Here is a 20028-nt window from a genome sequence, read left to right on the forward strand (position 1 = left end):
AATAAATTTAAATAGAAATGGATTCATTTGAGCTAATGGCTGAATAAAATGACATTCCCATATTAAACATGATGATTTGCTATATTATATCATACATTTTCAAAACTTCTTTCATGGAGAGTAGACATTTTATGAGCAATAATTGAGAAAAATGTGAGTTGGTTTCATGAAACTATTCTCCACGTTAAAAAAAATGTTTGAACTGGTATGGTTTCCTTTTAGGTGTTTTGTGGAATGCCTGGTAAAGTATTCTAAACATTTCGCACGTTGTTCTTTAGTTTCAGCTCAAATTCTCAAGAGCAACCTTGCAGCAATGGAACAACAAATTGTTCATCTGGAACGTGACATCAAGCAGTTCCCCAAAACAGAAAATCCGCATGATAAGTTTGTGGAAAAGATGACAATATCCTTTTTTAAGCATTTTATTTGTTAGTTTCTGTGTGTGTGTGTGTGTGTGTGTGTCTGTGTGTGTGTGTGTGTCTGTGTGTATGTGTCTGTGTGTGTGTCTCTGTCTATCCAAATATCTATTTACCCTGTGGTTAGTTCTAAACTTACCATTCTATTCACATGGTTCGGATGGATTTGTGTATAGGCTGTTTTTATATTAGCAGCTTAAATTTTAGTTCGTGACATTTTGAATCATAGAGTAGGCAAGGGAATGATTATATAAGAAAAATGCCATTTCTCAAAGAAGAGTTTCATCTGAAGGCCTACAAGATATGCAAGGTAAGTCTTATGAAGTTCGATAAGACCTAAAGCAAAACAAAGACTCTCCTTATATAACCAGTTGCTTAAAGGAAATGATCAATAAAAGAAATTTTTTGTCAGAGTTCTTTTTTGTTGTTCTTGTTCTCTTTGTGTATGTGCAGGTATTTTCTGAGGGGACACGTACATTTTCAAGGGCAATCAGAGGATAAGTGATATCAGTAGACTGAAAGGTTATGAAGAATAAAATGGATGCATGGATGGATGGATAGATGATCAGTAGCTTATGTATTTTAGTAAATTGTAATAGCTATCTGTATAACATTAAGCATTGCCTGCTACATGAATGTTTTTAAATCCCTATTTTATATACAGTATATTCATATAAATTACAGAATTATATGAAAGGAAAACTTGAGAAATGATATCTAGCTTGAACTGTTTAATGTTAAATCTGGTATCTAAAGATAAACTATATTAGACCTGATTATTTTTCTATTTTGTTTTTCAAAAGTTAAAGTCATATCCTCTTCCTCTGGGTTTAAATAAATATCTTGAACTGCAGATTGATTCACCATTTTATATCTCTAGGGGGAATAAATACTGTAAATTCTTTATCTGATAATAAGTAAATTATTTCAACAACTATATGGCAGTCACCTTGTTTCAAGGTTAAATCTATTGCCTTTTTCTTCTCTCATATGCTTTCTTTCCTGCCCAGCTTGGAAGTTATGGTTCTGAACTTGAATTACTTGAGGATGGCATTTTATATTTATGTGAAAAAATTTTTTTGTTTCGTTTTCAATGTTTGGTTCATAAATTAATACTGTATTCTGTGTGGTCCTTTAGTGATGCTGAGTACTTATGTAAATAAGAATATTAGGAACATATGTTTGTGGGAGATTGGAGGCAGGAAATCCTCAAAAATAACTTTTAATTACATAGCTGCCCACATTGAAATATTTAATATGAAGATTTAACTTTGTTGCTGATTATATTTGTCTTTCAAATTTGCTATATTGTCTTGTGGTTGGAAGCACTGCCTACAGTTTTCACCTTTTGATTTTGTTTCTTGCCTTACATATCTGTGTTTAATTCCTGATCCCTTTTTTCTTTTTAACATTTTCTTCTACAGTTGGCATATGGCCACACAACAGCATGCAACATTGAGGAATCTTTGTTGCTCATTTCAAAAAAGAAAAGTAATTTCAAGCCCTCATGAACTTGGCCTGGATTCTATTTTATTTCTCTCTTTATGCAGGTAATTAAGTGCTTTAGAATGAAAATCCAGAGCCTTCTGTATCTGTATGTTATGGATGAATGGTTATTCTTCATTTAAGTGGCACCAAAGTGTGACTGTCTACATGGGGATTGAAAACTATATTAAAATGTATGGAGCCATTACTTTGGATATTATATTAGAAAAAATGAAATATATAGCAATTTATTTTAGAGAAAAAGTAGACTATTGACTCTATCTTTTGGTTGGAGTTGATTAAAAACTCCAAATTAATAAATTACAATGGTAAAACTGTACTGAAATTATTCTTGCTTAGGAAGACCCCTTGGACAACCACTGAGAGGTTGGATCTTCTAGAAAATGGCAAACGAAAGATCTAATCATCATATGTATATATGTTATATGAATTTCAGTGCTTATTTAATTTTTTTCCTACTGTTTTGGCAATTTCAAAAGTGAAGGATATTTCCTTGTGGAATACTTCATTCAGTTTTAAAATTAGAACCATGATCTTATTTTTAGTGTAAGATTCTTTGTACTGGATGATCTTTCCACTGTTTCTGTACCCTGCCAATAAATTAATTGACTTCAGGTCAGTGACCCTTTAAATTGAGTATGGGGGTAGTTATCTCTGAAATGAAGGTAATCTTACCTTTACTTAAACAGTAACCTCTCTATAAGGCCTGTGAGTTCAAAACTGCATAGCAGTGCCACTCTAGACTTTTAGAAGGGATCCATGCTATGGTTAGCAGCAGTGGCATGATGGCCAGAAGGCAAATGAATATGTAGGTTGAATCTTCACCAAATCTCTAGGTTGGTCTACGCCCCACAGCACCCCATGTCCACCCTTGTTCTTTCACATTATTGATGGAATTCATAAAACTATGCTTGGTGTTACCAAATCATGAAAATACAACAGTGCACAAGGTGGAAAACTTGACTACAATTTGCTGACAGTCTGGTATTGATTCACTTCTCTGTCTTGCTGGCCTGGTGGCCAAGATCATGTCCAGCATGTTAATTCCGATATGCCCACCCCGATGTGCAGCACCTACAATGTGAAGGCATTCAATAAGTATGTATTAAATCACAGAATAATATAGCTAGAGACAATGGAGGTCATCTAATCCAAGATCCTCCTTTTACTTAACACACCAAAAGGGATATTGTTGAAAGAGTAGTTAGCTGTGCTTGTAGTTATAAAACTTTTCTTCATATACATCGTCACGGGAAGTTGAGTAACTTTGAATCACCTTTTTAGAGCATGTAAAGTGTAATCAGTTAGAAAGGATAACCCAAATCTTTTAAAAGTAAATGTCAAAAAAAAAAAAAAAAAAAGTAATGAAACCTCTCCTATGAATGGAGTAAGCCAGGCCATTTCCTGCCTCCTAAACAATAGTCAGTGGCTTTAGAATGAAGCTTGTCACCTCTGACTCTTTCTCTACCCCAAATTGTTTGCTTGTTCTAATTTTTTTTAAAAACGGTGGAAAGAGTAAACGAAGCAAGATTAATTTTATAAGACTGTAAAGCAGAGGGAAATAGAGAAAATTCTCTCATAAATCATAGTAGAGAGGTTCTAGGATGAAAAGGGATGGTCTGGATATATTGGATATAATATATTATTGGATATATTATATAATATATTATATATATAGTATATTATTGGATATAATAGCACCACATATTTTAAAATACACATGCTTCAAAAATCTAGATACCATGTTGGGAAATTTGCTGTTGTGATTTTTTTTTTTAAAGCAAAGTGCTTTGTATTCTTCATGTCAATATGCTCATCATAATAATACTGGAAGTTTTAGGTTCAATTGTTTGGTCAGTGAATTCAAATAGACTCTATATTCTTTTTTTAGTAAGTAATAAAAATGGTAATGTTCACTCATTAGCAGAATGTTTACCATGTATCAGATACTGCTCAATTTTATCCTCTTGAGCCTTTAAAAAAGGTTCCTATTCATTAAATGAGTATTTTCCATGTCTGTTGATGAAATTGTTCACAGTTGTCCCTGTGTTACCATGATGAGCTCAAGTTGTCTCAGAATAACTTCAACAACCCATACGTTTATTTGTCATAGCTTCATTGTTTTAAAGTTATTAGTTTCAGCAGGTCATCCCTTTTTGAAGATGACCAGGAATTTGGTAGTCTTTGTCTGTGTTTTGGCACTTGTTGCAAAAATTGGTGAGATGAGGTTCAGAATCACTGTGGGTTTCAAAGTTTTGAAAAATAACCTATGCTTAAGAGAGGTGAGAGGGAGCCCTGTGAGTGGTCTGCTTGTCGATCTTGAGACCCATCTCTTGAACTTGATATTATATATGGATTCCAAGTTTTTCAGCTTTTGTCTTTTGATCAATTACATGAGTATGCAAGAGTTTTTCTTTCTTTCTTTTAAATCCATGCATCACTTTTACTTACTGCTGCTTGCTTTTTCCTGTGGGAAAACCCATTCTTAAAAGAGGGCTCCTTAGACTTTAAAATATATGTTGTGGTCCAGTCTTCAACTGTCTAAAAAGCACATTACCCACAGTGTTGAGCTTACTGCTTATATGCTGTTGACAAATTTCTTACCACATTTGCTCACATAGATTTTGTCAATGGCAGAGCTGTCTATTGCCCCAAATCAGCTTAGCTTTTTGATTGACTGCTGGCTAAATCATTTCACCAACCAGAGGGCAGGGAGGACTGAATAACAGGGGCACCATTAACACATTGACAAGAGGACCTGACAGAATGTTAATGATATTAACATTCTGTCAGTTCACTATCAACACCTCGGCTTTCCTCATAGTAGAAGGGAGAGTCATTTGAAGTGTTTAAAAATCAACTTCTGAAAGAACCACACTGCCCTGACCAGACAATTCAGAATAGATTTAGGGTCTCTACTGCACTGCAGCTATGTCAGTTTTTCTGCCACTCTTCTTTATTAAGTGAATAATTTTTGAAAAGATGAAAAACTCACATGATTATTATTCAACCTCAGCAATATTAGTCACCTTTGAGAACATGCCAGTAACAGGTTTAAGGAGAGGGCGAGTCATACTTTGTAAAGTAAATGCCCATTAAAAAAAATAGAAAAAAAAAAAAAAAACAGAAACCTCAACAGCAAGGCTTTTTCCCCTAGTATGAATGTACCAATCTTGGCTGTTTTCTAGCTCCTGAAAAATCAAGAGCTTTAGGCTAGACTACAGAGAAGTTCACAGATTCAATTGCCTGCCGGTCTCAAACTCAGCAAATTTGGAAGTTCAAAGCAAAACTGGTTTTCATGAGACTGCTCAGGGAGAGAAGGCCTAGGATTAAAAAAAAGAAAGAAAGAAAAAGAGAGAGTAACCATGGGAACATGGTCAGTAATAGTGGGGAAAGACTCCTTTTTAAAAAAAGGAAGATTGTTAGCATTCTTTGAAATATGCACTGTTCATAATATTTTGGAAGTTTATTTATTTATTTACTTTGGTTGTGTCACACAGCTTGTGGGATCTTAGTTCTCTGACCAGGGATTGAACCCAGGCCCTTGGCAGTGAAAGCAAGTTTGTGTGTGTGTGTGTGTGTGTGTGTGTGTGTGTGTGTGTGTGTGTGTGTGTGTGTGTGTATTTAACTTCAATTATTTGCACAGTAATTTGCAATAGAAGGTATAATCACTTATAGTAATAACAATAAAAATGATAGTAAAATATAGATAATAGCAACTGTTTAGTGAATGCCAAGTGCCAGACACAGTGCTAAGAATATATAGGTGTCTTGTGGCTAAGCTGGTAAAGAATCCACCTGCAGTGCAGGAGACCGCAATTTGATCCCTGAGTTGGGAAGATCCCCTGGAGAAGAGAAAGGCTACTCACTCCAGTATTCTGGCCTAGAGAATTCCATGGACTGCACAGTCCATGGAGTCTCGAACAGGACTGAGCAGCTTTCACTTTCACTTTCATACAATCTCAAGTGATCTCCAAGGCAATACTATAGGGTCAGTCACTCAGTCAGTTCAGTCACTCAGACGTGTCTGACTCTTTGCAATCCCATGAATCGCAGCACGCTAGGTCTCCCTGTCCACCACCAACTACCAGAGTTTACCCAAACTCAGGTCCATCGAGTCAGTGATGCCATCCAGCCATCTCATCCTCTGTCGTCCCCTTCTCCTCCTGCTCTCAATCTTTCCCAGCATCAGGGTCTTTTCCAATGAGTCAACACGTCACATGAGGTGGCCAAAGTATTGGAGTTTCAGCTTCAGCATTAGTCCTTCCAGTGAACACCGTGGACTGATCTCATTTAGAATGGACTGGTTGGATCTCCATGCAGTCTAAGAGACTCTCAAGAGTCTTCTCCAACACCACAGTTCAAAAGCATCAATTCTGCGCTCAGCTTTCTTCACAGTCCAACTCTCACATCCATACATGACAACTGGAAAAACCATAGTCTTGACTAGATGGACCTTTGTTGGCCAAGTAGTGTCTCTGCTTTTGAATATACTGTCTAGGTTGGTGATAACTTTCCTTCCGAGGAGTAAGCGTCTTTTAATTTCATGGCTGCAGTCACCATCTGCAGTGATTTTGGAACCCCAGAAAAATAAAGTCTGACACTGTTTCCACTGTTTCCCCATCTATTTCCCATGAAGTGATGGGACCAGATGCCATGATCTTCGTTTTCTGAATCTTGAGCTTTAAGCCAACTTTTTCATTCTCTTTCCCTTTCATCAAGAGACTTTTTAGTTCTTCTTCACTTTCTGCCACAAGGGTGGTGTCATCTGCATATCTGAGGTTACTGATATTTCTCCTGGCAATCTTAATTCCAGCTTGTGCTTCATCCAGCCCAGCGTTTCTCATGATGTACTCTGCATATAAATTAAATAAGCAAGGTGACAATATACAGCCTTGACATACTTCTTTTCCTATTTGGAACCAGTCTGTTGTTCCATGTCCAGTTCTAACTGTTGCTTCATGACCTGCATACAGGTTTCTCAAGAGGCAGGTCAGGTGGTCTGGTATTCCCATCTCTTTCAGAATTTTCCACAGTTTCTTGTGATGCACATAGTCAAAGACTTTGGCATAGTCAATAAAGCAGAAATAGATGTTTTTTTCTGGAACTCTCGCTTTTTTGATGATCCAGTGGATGTTGGCAATTTGATCTCTGGTTCCTCTGCCTTTTCTAAACCAGCTTGAACATCTGGAAGTTCATGGTTCATATATTGCTGAAGCCTGGCTTGGAGAATTTTGAGCATTACTTTACTAGCATGTGAGATGAGTGCAATTGTGTGGTAGTTTGAGCATTCTTTGGCATTGCCTTTCTTTGGGATTCGAATGAAAACTGACCTTTTCCAGTCCTGTGGCCACTGCTGAGTTTTCCAAATTTGCTGGCATATTGAGTACAACACTTTCACAGCATCATCTTTCAGGATTTGAAATAGCTCAACTGGAATTCCATCACCTCCACTGGCTTTGTTCGTAGTGATGCTTTCTACGGCCCACTTGACCTCACATTCCAGGATGTCTGGCTCTAGGTGAGTGATCACACGATTGTGATCATCTGGGTCATGAAGATCTTTTTTGTACAGTTCTGTGTATTCTTGCCATCTCTTCTTAATATCTTCTGCTTCTGTTAGGTCCAGACCATTTCTGTCCTTTATCGAGCCCATCTTTGCATGAAATGTTCCCTTGGTATCTCTAATTTTCTTGAAGAGATCTCTAGTCTTTCCCATTCTGTTATTTTCCTCTGTTTCTTTGCTTTGATCACTGAGTAAGGCTTTCTTATCTCTCCTTGCTATTCTTTGGAACTCTGCATCCAGATGCTTATATCTTTCCTTTTCTAACCTTTGCTTTTCGCTATATGGTAGGTACTATGATTAACCCCATTTTAAATATGTGAGGATTGAAGCTATAGAGGTTCAAAGGTTCAAACCTGTGCAAGATTATGTATATTTCAAGTCTGACATTTAATGAAAGCCAGGATTCAAGCAAGTTTTGCTCCTTCAGACTCCAAGCTTCAGACTCCAAGCCTCGTGCTTGTAACCATGGTATCATGCTGCCTCTAAGGTCAGAAAGCTTCATAAATCTGAGATGAAATTCACATTTGTTGACTGTGAATCTCTGTGTTGCTTCAGAGGAAAAAATATATTTTCGTAAGGTTTGCAAATTAATTTAAAAATTAACTATTCACTTATACCATATCCTCCACAAAGTCTTCCTTAATCATAGCAAACATAATTAATTTCCTTGTCCCCTGTGTTCTCATAGCATTTTAATATTTTGATCATTGTACTTACTGACTTGCCTATACTCTGCTTGTGTGTATGTGTTTTGTACACTGGGTTATAAAATCTTTTGAGACAGAAATCCTTATTCATCTTTGAGTACAACAAACTTAGCACAGTTCTTTATAGAACATTGTCCTAGTAAATGTTTATTTAATATATTAGAAGTCATTGTAATAATGACAAATGTTAAATAACCTTCTAGCAAGTAAGTAGAAAACAGCTTGTTATCCTGGCATAACTTCAGTTTGACAAAAGGAAAAGGGGTATATCATGTTTCCACTGTCATTCCTGTAGGTTTTGATTTAAAATGCAGGTATAAGAATTATCTCTTTGGCTCTTCGAAATCACATTCTAAGAAACTGTCTCAGTGGAGCATATAGTTTTTCAGATCCGTCAGCTCAAAAATTTTCTATTTGAAATGTCTTGCTTATTTGAATGGCAGCCTGAAATTACCATGAGCTCCATTTTTCAAACTTTGTTTAGGGAATTGATAGACATTTGGTGCATGATGCTAATGGTGAGAAAAGAGCGTATTGCTTAGTTAAAGGATGCTTAAACCCTTTCAGCCTACTAGAGACTCATCTGGGAAAAGAGCTTAAATTGGATATTGTAGCCATCATTTGTTTCTTTTTGCTTTTATTTGAAATTTACTAAAACTATTATCAATTATGAAAGGAATGCATGGTATGTTGAATACACACAGTTTATAGGCAATGATGGTGATGTTAGTATGAGTCAATTAATATACTCTTGCAGCAATGTCTCAATCAGGCACTATTTCTATAATGTAGACAGATTATATTAGTGTCTTTTTCTGTATTAGATGTCCGTTCAGTTACTTCTAGTTAGAATCTTTTTGAGGTAACTTTTGAATATTATAGCAAATAAACTTTACTTTTCATTGAACAGCACCTGATCTTTTCTTCTGGTTTTAAACTTTGAGATATGGGAAGTGAATTAGCTTTATAAGGTAGAAATAAAAAATATGCTGGAAAAGAAAGCAAGTCAGTAAACATGTAATAATACTCTCCTTTGTTTTGCAAAGGTGAAATTGGGTAATTACTTATTATTGTCCCAATTCATTACTGAAGTTAGAAATGGAAAGATATACAAAACAAACCTCATTGAACTTTTTCAGCTGAAATCTTGACGGTGGATATATAGATACACAGATATCCATCCATCCATCCACATACACATACATAAGACAAGTATTTAAAATTATAATCAACTTGAGAGGATCACATATCAGCTACTCCTTTAAAGCTAAGGCACTCACCAATGGTAAGAACTGAAAAGGAATGAAAAAATTATAAAGAAACTATAGAAAAGCCTTCCCAAATTCATCAGTGAGAAGCAGAATATTACCTAGTCATCAGTTGATGTTTGAGTAAGAATAGTCATGAGTTCAGTTCAGTTCAGTTCAGTTGCTCAGTCGTGTCCGACTCTTTGCGACCCCATGAATCGCAGCATGCCAGGCCTCCCTCTCCATCACATTCTCCGGAGTTCACTCAGACTCACGTCCATCGAGTCCGTGATGTCATCCAGCCATCTTATCCTCTGTCCCCTTCTCCTCCTGCCCCCAATCCCTCCCAGCATCAGAGTCTTTTCCAATGAGTCAACTCTTCGCATGAGGTGGCCAAAATACTGGAGTTTCAGCTTTAGCATCATTCCTTCCAAAGAACACCCAGGGCTGATCTCCTTCAGAATGGACTGGTTGGATCTCCTTGCAGTCCAAGGGAATCTCAACAGTCTTCTCCAACACCACAGTTCAAAAGCATCAATTCTTCAGCACTCAGCCTTCTTCACAGTCCAACTCTCACATCCATGCATGACTACTGCAAAAACCATAGCCTTGACTAGACGGACCTTTGTTGGCAAAGTAATGTCTCTGCTTTTGAATATGCTATCTAGGTTGGTCATAACTTTTCTTCCAAGGAGTAAGCATCTTTTAATTTCATGGCTGCAGTAACCATCTGCAGTGATTTTGGAGCCAAGTTGAAATTGGTTGTAAGAGGCAAAAGTCCCAACTCCTCTTTATTGAAAGCAAATATTTAGTTAAGCATTTTTCATATCAGCTAGGACATTATCAAATTTGTGTACAGCAACTCTGCTCAATTACTCATTTCCAGATTTCTATATTATGGTCCTGACTCCAAACCTAAAGAGAGCCAATTTCATTTTGCACACTTTTGAGAAATTCTGTCCACTTTATTTACCCCATATATATAAAAGTATTTTTGAACTTCAATGTGCTGTACAAATGCAAAGCATTTTTTATTAACCTATTTGAATGAAAAGACATTTGAATGTGTATCAATAGACCTAAGTTTTAGCCATGGTCTTTGTAAACTTAGGAAAGACACTATTTCCCGATTTGTAAAGCTGAAAAAATAATGCTTGCCTTGCCCACCTCACATATGTTGTTATTAGGACTAGGTATAGTAATGACTTTGAACATGCTTTGTAAAATGAAGAACCTATCTATATACAAGGTGTTAATGACCATTCTGCTCTAAACCTCACAAATGGGAAATAATTTATTTTCCCCAAGGAAAATATTTTTTGTAAACAACCATGATCTTCTTTTGTCCACTTTCATTTTATCTAAGTCGTGTGTGTGGGGTGGGGGGTGTGTATGTTAAGACTGAAACAGAAAAGTACATCCATGCAGTAAGTGCCTATGGAAGAAGCAGGAGGCTTTCACTTCATTATTCCGGGAGTATCCAGATGTTTGCGATTAAACAAATACCTATCTTTTTCACTTGGGCTTCCATGGTGGCTCAGAGGGTAAAGAATCGGCCTGCAATGCAGGAGACCCTGGTTTGATCTCTCGGTTGGGAAAATCCATTAAAGGAGGAAATGGCAACCCACTGCAGTATTCGTGCCTGGAAAATTCCATGAGCAGAGGAGCCTGGCAAGCTACAGTCCATGGGGTCGCAAAGAGTCAGACACAACTGAGTGACTTTTACTATCTTTTTCACTTAGGTATAACAGAGAAAGAAGCAACAAATGGAATTTGAAGATACTCGCATACTCAGTGAAAGGCAATATTCTAAATCTTAGGACACCTATAAAGTAACATGCAGCTATGTTTAATGCTTTCAAAAAGGCATGTAGTCAGGGAGGTACAAGTAGTAGAAGATAGCAACAAACAGTCCAAGCTGATTTCATTGTAAATGAGTGTAGTGCAGGCTGAAAATCCAATAGGCCATTTCAGTATTTCTTCCTCTTTTTCCTGTAGTGAGAGAGCATTCCAGCTTTGATCACAGTTGGAAATTCACATGGCAGCTTTATTGTTTTGTTGGAAATGTATTCTCAAGCCAAGCAATAGACCCAAATGAAAAGTTAAGTATGAAAATACATTCCAAAGCCACATGGAAATGACTTGTATATTATTCTTTGTTTTGCATTAACTATCTCCCTCAACGCAGATAATTAAGAACCGTATGTACCAACAATTTTTTTTTAGGTTCAAAAATAAGTTTCCTTCCATGTTTTTATCAGTCAATCAACATCTATTCATTAAACAGCTACTCCAGAACCTAGCACTATTAATTACCATGGGACTGAACCATAAAAGGAAGTAAAAAATATTCTTTGCTCTAAAGAAGCTTAACATTTAGTTAAGAGCATGTGTATGAGAAATAAAGCATTCAAAGGATGGTGTTTTATAAAGTTTAGTTGGGTGACACTGTTTCTGAACCAAACTCGGATTTGCTTGCCCATATGCAAAAAGCCAATCGACTGCCCCTGGGTTGTGGTGAAGGAGAGTGCAACATTTACTGCAGGGCACTAGACAAGGCGTCTGGGGCAGGTAATGCTCACAACACTGAAAATCCCCGATGGGCTTCAGGAAAGCATTTTTAAAGGCCAGGTGAGGGACTGGGATCACAGGGCATGTGATTAACTCGTGCACAATTCTCTGATTGGTTGATGGTGAGGTAACATGACTGTGTCACAGGGGTTAACATAGCAATCCTCCTGCCCTAGTAGGTCTGGGGGGCTAAGTGCTCATGGCCATCAAGTAGTTAACCTCTTCCATTTGGTAAGGGTTTTTAGGATCTGTAAAACAACTCAGGAAATGTGCCTCAGATACTGTTATCTATTTCAGGGAGAAACTAAAGATTCTGGGACTGCCATGTGATGGGTTTACTGTTTAAACTTTTACCAGTTTTCCTGGCCCAATCACTGTTTTTGTTGCTATATGGACACATCCTTTCAATCATTAATTCTTGAGCCAGGCTTTTGTGACTCACGGGAGGCCTGGGAAGCTTATAGCTTTTCTACAAACAAGAGGCAGGCAGAGGACATTGGGGGTGAGGGGAGGTCTATAACCGGAAGGCCCCATAAGGTCCTGCTTATTTACAGCATTGGTTTAAAATGTATTAAGAATTCACCAGATAGGGAAGGTTGTGGTTTGGAGCAGCTTCATGGAGGAGATAAGACTGCAACATAAGCTCTCTGTGTGTAGGAAGTTTACTGTGTTGGTTCTGTGTTGATCATCTTTTGCACTCCCAGGGCCTGGCACATAGTAGGGCTCAATACACCTCTGGTGAATGAATGAATGCATGATTTGCTCTTTGCTGACATTGTATTTCAAGGATGTTAGAATATTTTGCAGAGGTAGTAGTTAAAAATATTTTGCTACGTCCTCTCATAGGTCACCCAAGATGTAATTCTCTTTGACTTTGAAAGTCATGTAATGTCTATTTAAACAACCCCCCCCAAAAAAAGCCCCTCGCTAGTTGTGTCTGATTAGATAAATATGAAAATGATTTACACTCTAAGAACTCTCCCATAGTGGACTGTATGCAGATATTCTTGGGTTGGATGGAAGGAGAGTCAGAGTTTAAGGTTTGAAGTGATCAACTAAACATTATAGGCCTTATTATATTTACAAATAGGATTTTTTTATTACTAAACTTTATTTTGTTCAATGAGTCCTGAATCCTGTATTATAAAATTAAATAGCTTAAATTCATATTTCATGTTGAAAATAATTAATTGGTTATAGGCATCGAGAGGCCATATGATGGGCATATATGTTAGATTATTTAACATATCTGCCTATATATTCAGATATCAGTACATAATTGACACAGACAATTTGCCCTCTGCTCTCCCTTTTGTATACAAAAGTTTGTATCTCCCTTCTGCCCATATGTGTATTATCATTCTTTTAATGCCTGAATGTGCCTTGTGAACAAAGCATTAGGTGTGTGAGGTATCTAAAAATAACTAAAATGTAGACCTTTTATTTCAGAACATATAAGTTTATAAATAAAATGAACAATATACTGATATTATAAGACAATATGAGTATGATAAATGTAATATAAAATGGAAAAATTGCTCTGTAAAATAAATCCCAGTGCATTCATAAAGACTTCCAGTCTGTATAGTGTTCACATCCATCATCTTGACCACTTCTGACTTCAGACCAGTTCTGACTGAAAACTTGGGGGAAGGGTTCATGGAGAGTTATACCAGCAAAGTTAGCAACAAAGACTCAATCTGTAAAGATCCAAAATGTGTCAAAAGAATATCAAATGCACATTTGGCTCAGAGTAGTGAAAATTAGTTGTAATTCCTAGTTGTAGGAAAATGAGTAAAAACTCAAATTCCGAAAAATCAAGAATGCTGGTCTGAAGAGGTTGAACAGTATTTGGTGGGTAAAGACCTGATGCTGGGGGGGATTGGGGCAGGAGGAGAAGGGGACGACAGAGGATGAGATGGCTGGATGGCATCACGGACTCGATGGACGTGAGTCTGAGTGAACTCCGGGAGTTGGTGATGGACAGGGAGGCCTGGCGTGCTGCGATTCATGGGGTCGCAAGGAGTCGAACACGACTGAGCGACTGAACTGAACTGAACTGAACTGGAAGAGCTGAAAGACAAATACCTTTAGTTATATTTCTGTCCCTGTTTCCAATCGCCACATGGTATTTGCTAAAATGAGGTGATACTTGCCACTTGCCAAATATTGACCAAGTAACGACTAAAGTCAGAATTGTTTCCAGTATTAGAAAGATTGTGTACATGTCTATCAAATGGGGCAGATGAATTTTTTCACATTCAATTTAACTGCACTCTAATTTGGATTTGTAATACAGCAATAAAAAGCTTACCTTTGTATAATATTATTATTTTATATCTTATAATTTTCTTTTATTTTTTCATATCTATCCTGACATGTTTCATAACAAAAGCTATTATATTGTCTTGCACCTGGTTGATGTTTTCGAGGATTTACTCATTCCACAAATATTTATTTAGCGATTCTTACTATGTTCCAGACATTGTCCTAGATACTTGGAATAGTAAGACATGACATAGCCTCAGGGAGGTTTTAGTGTCCTGGAAGAGATATACATTAAATAACTCCTCAAGCAACCATGGCAAGTGACATGAAAGAGATTTATAATGCTATACCAGTCAGCAACCTAGTTAGGGAGAGCTCTCCTGAGAAGGTGATGCTTGAGCTGAGATGTGAAGGATGGATAAGAAGTCAAGGAAGAGTCAAAGATGAACTTTTACTTCTGCCTGTTTATCTGCAGGTGTTAAAAATATTTGACAGTTTGGTACCTTCATGATTTGCTCCTTAGTAATTCTAATACATCTAGTTTCTTGTCCATGGTCTTGCTGGATTTATACTTCTAGTGGAGTTTTAAAGTTGGAGAGTTAGAAATCTCTCAAATGGAACCAAATACTGAAGACATTTTATATTTCAAGAACTTTTAACTTTTTCTCCCAAAGTTGCCTTTATTATTGGCTAGGGATTGAATGTGGGTATTTTTGAAAAGCTGTGTCAGATTCAGTGGAAAAACCTAAAGCTCTACTAACCTTGTGGGAGCTAGAATTTTTTTAGCTAAAGAGGTTCTAATAGATTTAGGTATTTATCCAAATCAAACTTTCAAACCACCAGAGATTTGCCCATTACTCATTTACCTAGAGCTTACCTACAATGGTTTCCATTTTCAACATTTACTTTTTTCATTTAAACAGCTTAATCGAGAGGTATAAAAACACTGGATCAGTCTTTTCAAATAAAAATGAAATGCAGCTGCCATGGGTTAGTCTTACAGAAGAAACTCTGCTGCCTGAACGAAGGTTAGGTGTTAAAATGATGTTTTTTTAATTACCAGAAGATCTAGTTTGGATTGTAAGGTCATATCTTTCAATGATAAGTTTATATAAACGTGGCAGTTCTTTTGATTTGAGTCTTGTGTTGGTACATGTGTAGGCATATGTGTGTGTGTGTACATGTGTGTGAAATACCAAGAGTAATGAGATTAACATTATTAATATGATAATTAAAGATTTCTTTATTAACTCAAATGTACATTGTCACACTACAAATGGGGCATATTACATCACTGTTTTTCCCTGCCTCGTTTATATGTTGTTCTTTATCTTTTTCATAACATAAAATGCTAAGATGTGCTTAGGTTAATAATTCTACTACTGATCTAGCAGTCTTTAGATTTATGACTTTTACTATTTTCCTCTTAGTAAGTCATTGTTTACATTTAAATATTAATATTATTAAAAATAAAGTATTTTAATAATCATTTTCTTTAGAGGAAATAAAAGTATCAGCTTTCAGTAAATTAGCCTGAACCCAGAAAATCAGGGAAATGAAATGGCTCAGTTCAAAGTTAGGCAATTAAATACATTTTAAGTACAAAGGAATTATATTAGGTAATCTCGAATGTATTTTTCAGCTCTAAAACCTTCTCATATTCTTAATCTAATGTAGTCTATACATCCTTATTCCACTCAAACATTAAATGCATAAATATTGAATTAATTTCCTCTCTGATTCATTTTACCAGTATTGATAATTTTAATATAATGTTATACCATTTTTACTGATGACAAAGTCATGTGTTCATTCAGGGAATATCTATCAAATGCCTACTGTATAGCAAGCTCTCTTTTTTTCAGTGATGAGAAACTTAAATATATATATATATACACACACATATATATCAGTCTTTGAACATATATTCTAGTGCAATAGCCAATCAAAAAATGAATTTGTCATATAATACCAGACATCAGTGTGATGAGAAAAGTAAAGATAGGTGAAAGGTTAAGAATGATTTTTTTTTTATTTAAACAAAGGAGGGACCCTTATAAAGGAGTGACATTTAAACAGAGATTTGAATCAAATGAGATGAAGTTTGTGAATAACTGAGAGAACTTTCCATGCACAAGGGACTAGTGTTTCTAAGGTGTGAGCATGAGCATGCTTACAGCATGTAAGTGTCGGGCAGTTCCTTCTACCCTTCTAGTTTTTCTGGCTGGTCTAAGAATTAAATTAACATGAGATATAATAGATTAACAGGAGAAAAATCAAACAAAAGGCTGGTAACGTATCTACAGGAGAAACTCAAGGAAACTGAGTAACTGTCCAAAATGGCCAAGGCCCTCACCTTAAATACCATCTTCGGCTAAAGACAAAAGATCATATTGGGTGGGGGGGGCAGTGGTGTAGAACTTCAAAGGGAAGGAAGGCAGTTGACATGGAATTGGAAAAGCCAGTGTGTGGTAAACAAATGCTTGCTGGGCCAAGCAGAGAGGGTTGGACACAGAGGAATTTTAACCAACAGACTTAGCTAGGTTCCTCCCTGTCTACATACCTAGTTCATACCTTAGTTATCTATAGTGATAGCTCCCTGCCTGGAATACATCCTCTATGTTCCAAAGGCAGTTAGGGGAAAGGTCAAAGGCTCTTCTTGAGTCTTCCTGGATTGCTTTCAGCTCAGAATAATCCATCCACTTGCTAAAGAGATAACTGAGCATGACAAAATTTTCTCCCCCACACAAGGAATAGCAAGAATACAATGGTGGCTGCTTTGTAGTGTGGGAGAGTGAAAGTCAGAAGGAAAAAAGGTAGTGAAGACCTTATTGTATGATGGAAAGCCATTTGAGGATTGAAAACAATTGAATGACTATTACAGGGATGAGGGAGATTGGATGAGGTAGAAGGAAGGTTGTGGCAGTGGTAAATCAAGAGTTGGGTTTCATGTTCAATTTGAAACACTGTTAGGCAAACAGTTGGAGATGCAAAGCCAAGAATGTTTGAACATTTGAGACCAAACTATAGGGAAAGACCCAAACTGGAGATAAAAATTTAGAAACCACCAGCACTTAAATGCTGTTTAAAGCCATTAGACTAGATAAGATTACCTAGAGAGTACAGATCTCTGGTTCCTCTGCCTTTTCTAAAACCAGCTTGAACATCTGGAAGTTCACAGTTCATGTATTGCTGAAGCCTGGCTTGGAGAATTTTGAGCATTACTTCACTAGCGTGTGAAATGAGTGCAATTGTGCAGTAGTTTGAGCATTCTTTGGCATTGCCTTTCTTTGGGATTGGAATGAAAACTGACCTTTTCCAGTCCTGTGGCCACTGCTGAGTTTTCCACATTTGCTGGCATATTGAGTACAGCACTTTCACAGCATCATCTTTAAGGATTTGAAATAGCTCAACTGGAATTCCATCACCTCCACTAGCTTTGTTCGTAGTGATGCTTTCTAAGGCCCACTTGACTTCACATTCCAGGATGTCTGGCTCTATGTGAGTGATCATGCCATCATGATTATCTAGGTCATGAAGATCTTTTTTGTACACTTCTTCTGTGTATTCTTGCCACCTCTTCTTAATATCTTCTGCTTCTGTTAGGTCCAGACCATTTCTGTCCTTTATCGAGCCCATCTTTGCATGAAATATTCCCTTGGTATCTCTAATTTTCTTGAAGAGATCTCTAGTCTTTCCCATTCTGTTGTTTTCCTCTATTTCATTGCATTGATCACTGAGGAAGGCTTTCTTATCTCTCCTTGTTATTCTCTGGAAATCTGCATTCAAAGTTCTTCCAGATGTTCAAGCTGGTTTTAGAAAAGGCAGAGGAACCAGAGATCAAATTGCCAACATCTGCTGGATCATGGAAAAAGCAAGAGAGTTCCAGAAAAACATCTATTTCTGCTTTATTAACTATGCCAAAGCCTTTGACTGTGTGCATCACAAGAAACTGTGGAAAATTCTGGAAGAGATGGGAATACCAGACCACCTGACCTGCCTCTTGAGAAACCTGTATGCAGGTCAGGAAGCAACAGTTAGAACTGGACATGGAACAACAGACTAGTTCCAATAGGAAAAGAAGTACGTCAAGGCTGTATATTGTCACCCTGCTTATTTAACTTCTGTGCAGAGTACATCATGAGAAATGCTGGGCTGGAAGAAACACAAGCTGGAATCAAGATTGCCAGGAGAAATATCAATAACTTCAGATATGCAGATGACACCGCCGTTATGGCAGAAAGTGAAGAGGAATTAAAAAGCCTCTTGATGTACATGAAAAAATAAAGGCTATTAAATATGTTTTTATTGTTAAGACTCAAAAAAAAAAAAAAGCCTCTTAATGAAAGTGCAAGAGGAGCGTGAAAACGTTGGCTTAAAGCTCAACATTCAGAAAACTAAGATCATGGCATCTGGTCCCATCACTTCATGGCAAACAGATGGGGAAACAGTGGAAACAGTGTCAGACTTTATTTTTCTGGGCTCCAAAATCACTGCAGATGGTGATTGCAGCCATGAAATTAAAAGACGCTTACTCCTTGGAAGGAAAGTTATGACCAACCTAGGTAGTATATTCAAAAGCAGAGACATTACTTTGCCAACAAAGGTCCATCTAGTCAAGGCTATGGTTTTCCCAGTAGTCATGTATGGATGTGAGAGTTGGACTCTGAAGAAAGCTGAGTGCTGAAAAATTGATGCTTTTGAACTGTGGTGTTGGAGAAGACTCTTGAGAGTCCCTTGGACTGCAAGGAGATCCAACCAGTCCATTCTAAAGGAGATCATTCCTGAGTGTTCTTTGGAAGGAATGATGCTAAAGCTGAAACTCCAGTACTTGGCTACCTCATGCGAAGAGTTGACTCACTGGAAAAGACTCTGATGCTGGGAGGGATTGCGGGCAGGAGGAGAAGGGGATGACGGAGGATGAGATGGCTGGATGGCATCACGGACTCGATGGACGTGAGTTTGGGTGAACTCCGGGAGATGGTGATGGACAAGGAGGCCTGGTGTGCTGCGATTCAAGGGGTCGCAAAGAGTTGGACAGGACTGAGCGACTGAACTGAATGAACTGAGAGAGTACAGATAGAGAAATCCAGAAACTAAGGTCTGGGCTACTCCACCAATGAGAAATTAAGATTAGAAGTTTAACAAAGGAATTGGAAAAAATTTAAGATACAGCTAGTGTGTCAGGAGATAACCAGAAAACTGTACTGGCCTGGAAGCCAGATAAGGAACTTGTTTGAAGATAGATCCTGTTACTGGACCCATTTATTCTATGCATTGATTAAGAAAGTCTTGTTGTGACTTCATTTAATTAACATTTGTTAAGTAGGGCCCCAGGCCAGTTCAACAAAAGACTACAAGGAAAGTTTCTTACTCTGTGGACCTGGAGGAATTTCACAGCAGGGTCACAAGGGGCCCTATGGGTAGGTTAAAGCAGGGAGCAGGCAGAGGGAGAGTGCAGGATTGGGGCACACCTTTATTAGGGTCCATGGGTGGAATGCCTGGAGGTTCCTGGGCTAAGGTCATATTTGTCAATTCAAAAAGAGTATGTATGGGGGGGATTGTTAAGCTCTTCAGGGATCTCATCTACTGACACACTAGAGGAAGGCCCTAGGAGGTGGGAAGAGACTTGCTTACATGGGCTTCAGGGGCCATTGTTTCAGAAACTTATATTTGATTGTGACTCTGTAGGCTGTTATTCAGGAGGGACTACTGTTAACAAACCACTTTTGGGTCTGCTCTCCCAC

The 20028-nt window shown here is 37.4% G+C and overlaps 1 protein-coding gene across 1 annotated transcript in view; it reads left to right on the forward strand.

Moving 5' to 3' along the window:
• DIAPH2 (diaphanous related formin 2) overlaps positions 1 to 20028 on the forward strand; it is a 980877-nt gene that overhangs the window by 617216 nt on the left and 343633 nt on the right. Inside the window, exon 24 of the mRNA XM_068961943.1 lies at positions 279 to 403. Within this exon, the coding sequence (XP_068818044.1) occupies positions 279 to 403 (125 nt within the window). The remainder of the gene's footprint in view (positions 1 to 278; positions 404 to 20028) is intronic.

Source organism: Capricornis sumatraensis, chromosome X (assembly GCF_032405125.1).
Source record: "Capricornis sumatraensis isolate serow.1 chromosome X, serow.2, whole genome shotgun sequence".
NCBI classification, from domain to species: Eukaryota; Metazoa; Chordata; class Mammalia; order Artiodactyla; family Bovidae; genus Capricornis; species Capricornis sumatraensis.